Here is a 10,525-nt window from a genome sequence, read left to right as displayed (position 1 = left end):
ACCTTTGGCATTTTAATTATCATGTGTCTTGGTGTGGGCCTCTTTGGATCCCTGATTTTTGGAATTCTCTCAGCATCCTGGGGTTTTATGTCCATTTCCTTCAGCAGGTTAGGGAAGTTTTCCATCATTATTTCTTCAAACAGCTGTTCAACATCTTGATTTTCTTCACTTATGCCGAGCAGACGAATATTTGGAGCCTTAATAGTGTCCTATATCCTCCTTAAATCATCTTTATAGTCTTGGCATCTTTTGTCTTGCCATTCTTATTGAGTGTCCTGATTGGCTTTTCTATCCTCTAGATAGAGCATGTGATCTTCTTCTTTATTCACTTTGTTTATTCCATTTAATATACTTCTCATCTCAGATAATGTGTTCTTCACTTCAGACTGGTTCCTTTTTATAATCTCCATTTCCATTTTTATGTTTTTTACCTCTTTGTTGAAGTTCTCACTGAATTTATCTACACTTCCCAAGTGTTCATTGAGCATCTTTATAACCCGTGTTTTGAACTCTGCATCTGTTAGATTATTTAACTCCATTATATCTGGATCTCTGTTATCTTCTCTCATATGATTTCTGCATCTTTGTCTTCCCATTTTGGCTGCCTTTTCATGTCTGTTTCCATATACTAAGCAAAGCTCCTAAGTCTCCCGGTCTTATTAGTGTGGATTTGTGAAGTAGGTGTCCAGTGGCACAGTTCTGAGAGGGGTCTAGCTGCAGGTCAAATTTAGCCCAAGCCTCTGCCCCTTTGGGGCCACCTGTTAAGATTCAGCAAGCAATCCACAGATGCTATGCTTATAGTTGCCTCAAAAGGCTGCACCAGAAACCGAGGCCAGCTGTCACCAGTGTGAGTCTAGGCAGTGCTCAGCAAGGAGCACCTGACTTGCTAAGGATATACCTGGATGTGGCTTGGGGGGCGGGGGGTGGGCAAGTTGGGGGAGGCAGAGTTTGAAGGAATCCTCTGAGCTGAACAACTTCTGTGATCCAGTTTGATGACGTCACTGCTATGGCGGCGCTGTGTCTGGCACACTGGTAGTGGGGAGGGTTCAACAGGGAACAACGGATACCACTGGCACTTCTGTACAGAGTGAGTCTTGCCTCAGCCCTCACTCTGACAATGTCTCCCTGTAAATCCCTCATGCCCGCTATGCACAGCCGAATGGGCACTGGTGCTCAGAGCGAGCAGGTCCGTCACTGCGAAAATCCGCTTGTGGACGCGGCCCCTTTAAGTGGTGTTTGGCGTTTGCTGCTGCCGCCGTCTCACTCAGCTGCTTGGGACCGGACAGCCCCACGTCCTCGCCCCGTCCTACCTTCTGCTGTTACAGGGTGATTTCTTGGATTTCTCCCTAGTTGTATGGCTTGTTTATCTAGATCCCAGATGATTTTTCCTTGCTGCTGCTCCTTATTTCCGTCACAACTTTGATTTGGTTGCCAGGGGATGAACAGAGCCTCTATCATCTATGCCATTTTTTCCTCCTCCCATTAGTGTTTTTAAAGCAGGTGATTCTAATGTGAAGCCCAAGTGGAAAACCACTGTTGTATACAAATAAAATTATTTGAAAATTCCAATATTTTATGATTATATTCTTTATTTCCCCAATTTTGTCTTTTTCTTAAACTTTAATATGCATGTTTTTATTTTTTGTAGCAATAATAAATGTTTATGGGTATAGTGCCCTGAATATTTGACACAGTCTGTTCTGTTGTCCGCTTTAAGGCAAAAGTAGTTCTCAAGCCGTTAGGAAATGCAGAAAAACTCAGTAAAATGGTTAAAAAGCCTGAGGGAGGGAAAGCAGATTCTATCTTATTTTTCATTACCTGAATTTTTCCTTTGTTATATGTTGAGTTTTCTTTTTCTATATCTTCACTCAAATATTTTATTAATAGGATAATGCACTTCCAAGGCAGAATGCTAACACATTCTTACATAAGTATTATCAAGGCTGACATCTAATGTTAATTCTCCTATTTATTGTACAGTGAAAACTTTTTAAATGTTATTCTGATATGTCATTTTTATATCTCGTTCTGTTGTCAGATTTTAATAGCTACCTTGATAACATGGAAAGGCAAAAAGGACTTTGCAGTACATGTTTAAAACTGGAAAAGTTTAGTGCGTATTACCAGGAAGCAGGCCTGGGGATTTCTGGGGAGGAGTGAAGCAAACCAGTACTATACTTATTATAAGCCCTTAGTGTCATTTGACTTTTTAAAAAGTCATGTATGTATTACTTTGATTTTAAAAATATATTTAAAATGTGTATCTGAAAAAACATTGATTATAAGTAATAAAGTACCCAAAGCCGGCATTAATGGTGAGACTTTCTCTGGATGGGGAAGTATTTTTTATTCCTTATGTTATTTTTTCTCTTGAACCATAATAAGATTTTGAATAGTATCGTAAAGACTTTTCTTTCTCTAGGAAGAAAAATGACCAGGCAGCATTTTTTACATTTATATATTTATAGAATTAAAATAATTCATATGAATTTAGTTCTAATGGTATTTTCTTATTTTCATTCTCCTCCCTTGTATCTTCTTTACTTTTTAGTTTCAGGCAAATAGTTGGAAAAGTCTTATCCTCAAAATATGTCAGGGGTTTGTGAGCCCACTGCCATCTCATTATTCCTATGAGCTTCAGCATCTAATCAAGCAGATGTTTAAAAGGAATCCTTCCCATCGTCCCTCAGCGACCACACTTCTCTCTAGAGGCACTTTAGCTCGGCTTATCCAGAAGTGCTTAACACCTGAGGTATGCTATGTGGAATTGACTGTGAACAGTTTTCACGTGTATGATAAAACAGTTTGTTATCTTTTAAACAGTTACATGTTATACATGCTTATAAAAACTCAAATAGTGCAGAAGTAAATAAAAAACATAAAAAGTTAAAACTTCTTTTCTTTCCTTTTCTCCCTTCCGCAATGCTATTCCCCAAATATGATCACAAGTACAGTTTTGCATAGTCTTTCATATCTTCTTTTAGATATGTGTAAGTATCTGCTTGTGTGTCAATATTATATGTATTTTTAAATGACATTTTTACTGTTCAACTTTCAGTATTGTTGGGAAGAATTTTGATAAATGACATGGCAGTGTCTAAAGAAAAGTATGTTTCGCACCTTTAGATTCTCTGCTTTAAATTTTCAGATCATCACAGAATATGGCGAGCAGGTTTTAGAAGAAACCAAAAAATCTAAACATAGTACACTAAGAAAAAAGGGTAAGAATTTTAGAAAGTTTATTTTTTACTAAACAGTCCTTTTAAATGTAGTATACCAAAAAAGAAAAACGTAATTTCTAGTTATTAGAGAGGTTTTTCAGAGATACTCCTCAAATCAACAATTTTTTTTTTGTTACCTAAGACATAATTCCATAGCAAATCTTATACATGTAATTTGCCAGAATCGAAAAGCCTAGTTTGGAGATTTTAGTGATATAAAGATTCTCTGTTTCGTTATTACTACCATGTTTACTCTGGCTTCTGTGGGCTAGTCTAGGAATCCAGCCATGAAAATATAATGTTAATCTTATAGGAAATTTTATCCCCAGGTTTCTAAAGAACCATCTTGTAAACAAATTCTTAAAGACAGAGCCTTTATAAAAGTTAGAACTGTTAACATAATAGCTGCACAAAATTTTCATACATCTGTTGTCAATCCTCAGCAAATTGCAAATTTAATTTACTGTCTCTGGAAATTGCTATCTCTCAATTTTTTCAAAGCCATTTTTGTTCCTTTTCATTTGTCATCAGTGACTCAGATCTTCCATCTGAAGAGATCTAACAAACTATATATGACCAGAATAAAAGACAAGAGTTAAGACATAGAGAAGGTCATCCACTGCAGGGACATGTTGTAAAACCTCCAGTTTGGTGGCTCATTGTCTCAGGGTTATATACTACAAAAGAAAAACTTTGACAACTACTGTTTTTAGAGTTAAATTTTAAATGTTATTTTTGTAATGTAAACCCTTCTAGTCATGTAAACTCTTCAGTCTTCATCCTTTTTTTCCATGACTTAAGAGGTTGCCAGTAATTTTTGTTTCAGCAGTTTGTTTTAGTGTACATTTTAAGGTATTGTTATTATGTAGCTTTTGTTCATATCCCAGAGTGGTAGGAAATTATTTTTTAAATGCCAGGCAGCAACAACAACTAAAGCGTCTAAGAAAAGTTTCAAGATAGTTTGGAAAAGTGTAGTTTTACAATTTCTAAAAAGAAGTAAACCAGCGGAAAGGTGCCACCACGTTGGGGCCGTGTGTCTGGTGGCATCAACATCTAGTCTATAGACAGCGAGACGAAAACATGATAGCTATGTGAGGGCAGGGACCGTGTCTCATTTGCTCACCTTTGTATCTTCAGTACTTGTCATCGTAGATGCTCAAATTGCAAGCTTCTAAAATGTGGAATGAATGAGAACAAGGACTGTAGGCCTCTGCTAAAGGAAAATCAGGCAGGAGCCATCCTTACCAAAGGGATCTGTTGTCTGAGTGCTGTCTGACTGCTGCTGATCCCTTGTGATGGACGCCTGTTCCACCTACTATCACAGCTGTCAGCAAAAGCAGACTCCATAGCTAGCTTGCGCTGAAAGTGATAATGACTTCAGTATGCAGAGTATCTTACCTCCTAGAGTCTAAGTGAGTTAGCATAAGTAAACAGATGTCAGCTTTCAGATTACGTTAGGAATAAAACAGCTGAGGTATATTACTAGGTGGTTAAAGCTTGGTCTCACTAGTCAGGCTAATGCTTTGGTTCTTTGACTTTAAAAACTTCATGTGTCTTCATTTGTCTCTTAAGCTTTATGCACATCACATTAGCAGCTTAAAAATGTGAGCCTTTCTGTGCTTTCTCTTTTTACCTTCTCTTTTCTCTTTAAGCAGACCCCAGCAGAATCAGGATTGCTTTGGAAAAAGAAGCAAGGACAATGGTAAATGCTTTAAAATTAAATTTATGAAACAACTATTTCCTGGGTACTGGTGTCGTTAGGTGTTATGGAATATTTGGAAGACTGTGATGTAACCTGGTCCCTCCAGTTTAATAGTTTTTCATCATTAGGCATGTTAAGTAATTGGTAGCTGTTCTGTACTGCCAGTGAGCCACTTTAGATCACCATTTGTTTTTTTCATTTTTAATTATTGGTGACAAGTGGTTTTAATATAAATGTGAGAGAACTTTGTTCAGCTTTCAGTCATGAAAATCTCATTTTAGCCTGACTTTTGATGTGTTTTTTATTGTGGTGAAATATATATAACAAAATTTACCATGTTAGCCATTTCTGTGGTATTATATATACAATTAATTGTATATATTAATTATTATACAATTAATTGCCCTAACCCTTCACAAAATTGTGTAACCATCACTACTGTTTCCAATACTTTTTCATCATTCCAAACAGAAACTCCGTACACATTAAACTGTAACTCTCCATTCTTCCCTCACCTCCACACCCACCCCAGTCTCTGGTAACCTCTTTTCTACTCTCTGTCTCTAGGAGATAATTTACCTATTCTAGATATTTCATATAAGTGGAATCATACAATATTTTTCCTTTTGTGTCTGGCTTGTTTTGCTTTGGTTAATATTTTCAAGGTTCATCCACATTATGGTATGTATCAGAATTTCCTTTTTATTTAGGTCACTATTTTGATATTGACATCTTTCTGTTTAAAAAATTTTAGTGCCTCCCGTTATCCCATGTATTGACTACATTTTTCAGCCTGGCCTTCAAAGTCCTACTCGTTGTTTAGCCCTAGACAGCTGTGAATACTTCTGCACTAAAGCAGCAATAAAGTTAGGCTTAGTAACAGCCTATATACTTCCTAGTGTTGTCCCAGCTCTTTCATTAAATTGTGTCCTATTGATGTTTTTTTCTTTCTTCAGCATTTTAATCAATCTTTAAACATAAAAAGGAAAGGATGTACTAACAAATTATTCTATTTGTGGAACGTACTAGTAATTTGTAAATTTTTGAATGAATCTTAGGTTGTAAATAAATAGCAATATCCCACCATAATTATGTTGCTGTAAATGGAATATATCCTGCCTCTGTACTTTTTTTTCTTTGCATGGTAATATTTTTTCCAGCTTCATTGAGGTATACTTTACATGCATAAAATTTACTCATTTTTAGTATACAGTTTGATGAATTTTGGTAATTTTATAGTCATATAACCACTGCCACAATTAAGATTAGAAATTCCATGCCCCTAAAAAGTTTTCTACTGGCCCCTTGTAGCCAATCTCGACTCCCATCCCAGGCTGCCCCTACTGTGATTTTAATACCACCTAGAGTAGATATCAGTCGGTGTGTTTTCACATGATGAAAAGGGTACGATATGTAAACAGAATGGGGAAAGAGGCAACAAAGTAAGTTAGGTAACAGAAGAGTTGAGGGAGGAAAGGAGTCCTGGGCAGGCCCACAGGTGTGATGGGCATCTAGGCAGAGCTGAGTGATGCTGGGCTCGGAGTGGTGTTGGAAGCTGGTGTCTGTGTAGGGCAGTGACTCTGAGCTGGAGAGAAGTTGGGAATCCCCCAGGAGCTTTTCAGAATTGCTTATCACAGCCACCCCTCCAAGATTTCGATGTCTTTGTCTACTGGGGGGACCTTTGAAATCATGCCCCCTGGATATGTGGGGAAAGAAGTTTGAGAACCATTGTATAGAGAAACAAGTAAACAATGTGCCAGCTATAGCCTACTGTTTAATTTATTGATTCATTTAACAAATCATTGAGAAACTATGTGTTGGAGATTATCAAGGCACTGGATATATATTCCTTCTCAAAATACATGCAGATTTAAAGACTAGATAGATACACTTAATGAAATCAAGAGCTTAGATATTTAGAAAAATACTGAATTAAGTGGGAACATTTTGTCCGTATATAACAACTTTATAAAATATCTCATTTTGATATTTTCAGCATGAAAAGCCCAGTATAGCAAACCATATTGAAATTTTTTATTACTTATTTCCTCTATAAAGACCTCTCAAATATCTTTGTTGTTTTTACATATCCTCTACATAATTGCCAGGATTAATATTAACAGCTAGTAATGTATATAACTATTAATATACGTATATGAATGTGTATGATTTTTAATATATATGTAATATGGCTATTAATATATAGGGTTCTATGGATATTAATTTTTAGTTCATTAATCTTTATTTAAAATTAAAATATCTGACTTTGCATAGTTTACTTTTTTTGTAGCAATTCATGCATTATTAAAACTGTATTTTTACTCTCTTTTAAAGCAAAGGGAAGAGCAAGACAGAAAGTGTAGCCACGCTGATTTAGAAAGTATTAATAAAAATTCAGTTGAAAGTGCATTGAGGAGAGTAAGCAGAGAAGAGAAAGGTAAGTTACTCAAATTCTAATCATTGAATAAGTCAGGGGTTGGGGAGTATAGAGGGAATACCAGTTTTTACATTACTAGGTTGTAGGTGTCACAAACAAGTGGACAGGTGGATTTTTGTTTGCTTATCCTGTAATTTATTTATTTTAGGAATATTTTATCTACCCATAAAAAAGTTGAGAATATTATTTACTAATAAGAGCCTTTAGAAAAACTAGTATTTGTTACGCTCCCCACCATAAAAGCATGGCATTCAGTGCGTATCTAGGTATGTTAAGTATATACTTACTTTTTAAAATTCACCTTAATGATTTGTGTTGCCTTTTCATCTGAATTTATTTTTCATTTCATTTCCTTTGCTACTTAGACTTGAAGAAGATTGTTGTTAGAGCTGAGTTTGAAAGAAAAGAATTACTTCTGTGTTAGATAAATACTATATGGATATAGATGGAATAAATAAAAGAATATGCTCAGCAATCTTTTTTTATATTTTAAAACCAGATAATAAATCAGTCCATCCGAAGAAAGTCAGTTCACCAAGTCCTCTCCGGCGACAGTGGGAAAAAAACATATCCAATACAGCACTTACAGCTTTGGAAAATGCATCTATGCTCACCTCCAGTTTAACGGGAGAGGACGATAGAGGTTAGCAGTCAGATTGAATACTGCTATTACAGAACATTTCTAATGGTGATTTAATGGGCTAGAGAGTTTTTCTTTTTTTTTTTTTAAATGTCGCTCTGTGAAGGATATTTGGTATCACACATTAGAGCACTGCTCAGCCAGTTGAGTGAAATAGATTTTAGTAGAGAGTAAAATGTAATTAATTTGCTTGAAATATGATCTGGAAAATATGTGCTAAAAATCTTTCTTATTTTGCCCTCATTTTTCTCTTTTCACAACTAGGTGGTTCTGTAATAAAGTACAGTGGAAATAATACCCGTAGGCAGTGGCTCAAAGAGACTCCTGAAACCTTGTTGAACATCCTGCAGAATGCTGATCTCAGCTCGGCGTTTCAGACATACACAATATATAGACCAGGTGATTCATGTCTGTTATGTAGCCGTGGATACCCTTTGACTTTTAAAAAATGGTGGTGAAATATATACATAATATAACATATACATAAATATACATAACAAACTTTACCATTTTGACCATTTTTAAGTGTACAGTTCAGGGGCATTAAGTACATTCATATTGTTGTGCAGTCATCACCACCATCCGTCTCCAGAACTTTCCCCATCTTTCAAAACTGAAACTCTGTACTCATTAAACAATAACTCCCCATTGCCCCCTCCCAGAAAACCTTTGATTTTAAAGTTATAGATAACTCAGAGCATTGTACTTTTAGGTTTTCTTGAATCTTTTCTAGCTAGTCTTAAACTATAATTAAAATTTCCCATAGAGCTGTAGTACTTCTATTTGCCCATTTGTTTGCTTATTTTAATAATCATATGACTATTTTCTTTGAAGAGTAGCCCATTTTTCCTATGCAAATACACTAGGGACTTTACAGTTCAGACTTCAGCACAATAAAAAACTGTAATCTGATATCCAAAGATAACTTTTAATGCTTTAATAAATGAGGTTTTTAATTGTATTCTGAAATTTTGCTTTTTAAGAAAGGCATATTTTTAAATTTAATACACATACCAATGCTTACTAGGCCTGTTTTATTCCAGAAATCATGCTGGGTAATGTGGAGAGGCATGCAAACGACATAGAGAACATAGCATAGTCCTCAGCCAGCAAGCATTTGGGGGTTTTTGTCCAACGTGTATGAAATAAGTAAATACTGTTTAAATTAGCATGATTTCTGTTCATATTCCTCTGAAGGTTCAGAAGGGTTCTTGAAAGGCCCCCTGACTGAAGAAACAGAAGAAGCATTAGACAATGTTGATGGAGGTTACGATTCTGTCATTTTGGATCCAGAGAGACTTGAACCTGGAGTGAATGAGGAGGACACGTACGTCTTGATGTACCTAGAAAGCTTTAGTTGTGTCTGTGTGTAATTTAAATTATACCTTAATAATTTCAAGCTTAATAGGAGCTGGTTATACTATTTTATGTCATAAATGAATATTTACATCTTGATTTTGTCTGAGATAGGTAATGCATAATGATAATTACAGAATTCCTAACTGAGCCATGTGTTTATAATCATTCAGCTTGGGCTTATTTTTTAATATATTAGATTTCACATTGAAAAAATTATAGACAGTGAAATAAGTGATCTTTTGAAAGAGCTGACAGTTTTTTCTCTGTTCAGTTGCCTTATGGAGCTCACTTTTCAAAAATGTAAATATTATTGTGGTGGTGTTCTGCTTTGAACAAATACTTACCATGCCCCTAACATGGAGGCTTAACATCTACATTGTTTTTTCACAGGGACTTTGAGGAGGAAGATGACAGCCTTGACTGGGTGTCAGAACTGAAGCACCGAGCTGGCTGGCAAGGAGCGTCTGATGGCTAATACCCAAGGAAATGTTTCTTAGTCACATCGAATAGATGTTTAAGTGAGGAACTAATATTAGCTCACAGGATGTATATTTTCCCTTGGAAACAGGGGAAAACTGTGAATATTTAAATTTATTCCTGATTAATATTACGAGGTTAAAAAAATCTACAACTCTTGTGAGTTGTTGAATTCAATGGAAAAGGTGTAGCATAATGGGTGTGAGCTTTGTGGGCTTTGCATCAGAACAGAAATTGGATGCTACTTCTTACTGTTTGTGTAATTGTGGGAAATTAACTCTTTGAGTCTGGATTTGCTCAGCTATAACATGAGGATGATAATGCCTACCTCATAGGGATGCTGACCATAGAGCATGACAGCAGTCCCTAATGTTATTTTTTGTGTTGTTAGGATTTGTGTTTATTACTGTGTAACTCTTTTTACATTTCCTACAAATTTGAGGATCTAAATATATTTAATTATAATGTGTGCAATTTTTTAATGATATGTGCAGTTTTTCATTGGTCACTGGGTAGTGATCAATGGTCTTCAATGATCTTCACCGACTACTAGCTGTCCTTAAATATAGACCATCCTAGGATACACAAAAGAGCCCAGGTCAGAGGATCTACCATGGGAAGAGTGAGGTAGCCTCTATATCTTGTCAGAAGGTGTCAGTCCTGTACATGAGAAAGGAATAGGGCCAAAG

General features: G+C 35.8%; 1 protein-coding gene across 4 annotated transcripts in view; it reads left to right on the top strand.

The window, feature by feature from the left end:
* The window catches only part of NEK3 (NIMA related kinase 3), a 21,243-nt gene extending 10,933 nt beyond the window's left edge, over positions 1-10,310 (top strand). For 3 of the 4 annotated variants that reach the window (XM_011370344.2, XM_023536716.1, XM_011370346.2), the window contains exons 9-16: positions 2,552-2,752; positions 3,149-3,221; positions 4,874-4,923; positions 7,258-7,360; positions 7,860-8,003; positions 8,265-8,399; positions 9,198-9,327; positions 9,750-10,310. In XM_011370344.2, the coding sequence (XP_011368646.1) occupies positions 2,552-2,752; positions 3,149-3,221; positions 4,874-4,923; positions 7,258-7,360; positions 7,860-8,003; positions 8,265-8,399; positions 9,198-9,327; positions 9,750-9,834 (921 nt within the window). In that variant the 3' untranslated portion in view covers positions 9,835-10,310. The remainder of the gene's footprint in view (positions 1-2,551; positions 2,753-3,148; positions 3,222-4,873; positions 4,924-7,257; positions 7,361-7,859; positions 8,004-8,264; positions 8,400-9,197; positions 9,328-9,749) is intronic. The other variant, XM_011370345.2, reaches the window with a different exon arrangement.
* Positions 10,311-10,525: the final 215 nt, after the last annotated feature.

This window comes from Pteropus vampyrus, unplaced genomic scaffold (assembly GCF_000151845.1).
Source record: "Pteropus vampyrus isolate Shadow unplaced genomic scaffold, Pvam_2.0 Scaffold167, whole genome shotgun sequence".
NCBI classification, from domain to species: domain Eukaryota; kingdom Metazoa; phylum Chordata; class Mammalia; order Chiroptera; family Pteropodidae; genus Pteropus; species Pteropus vampyrus.
Note: the sequence above shows the minus strand (reverse complement) of the source record. Positions and strands in the feature narration are given on the sequence as shown.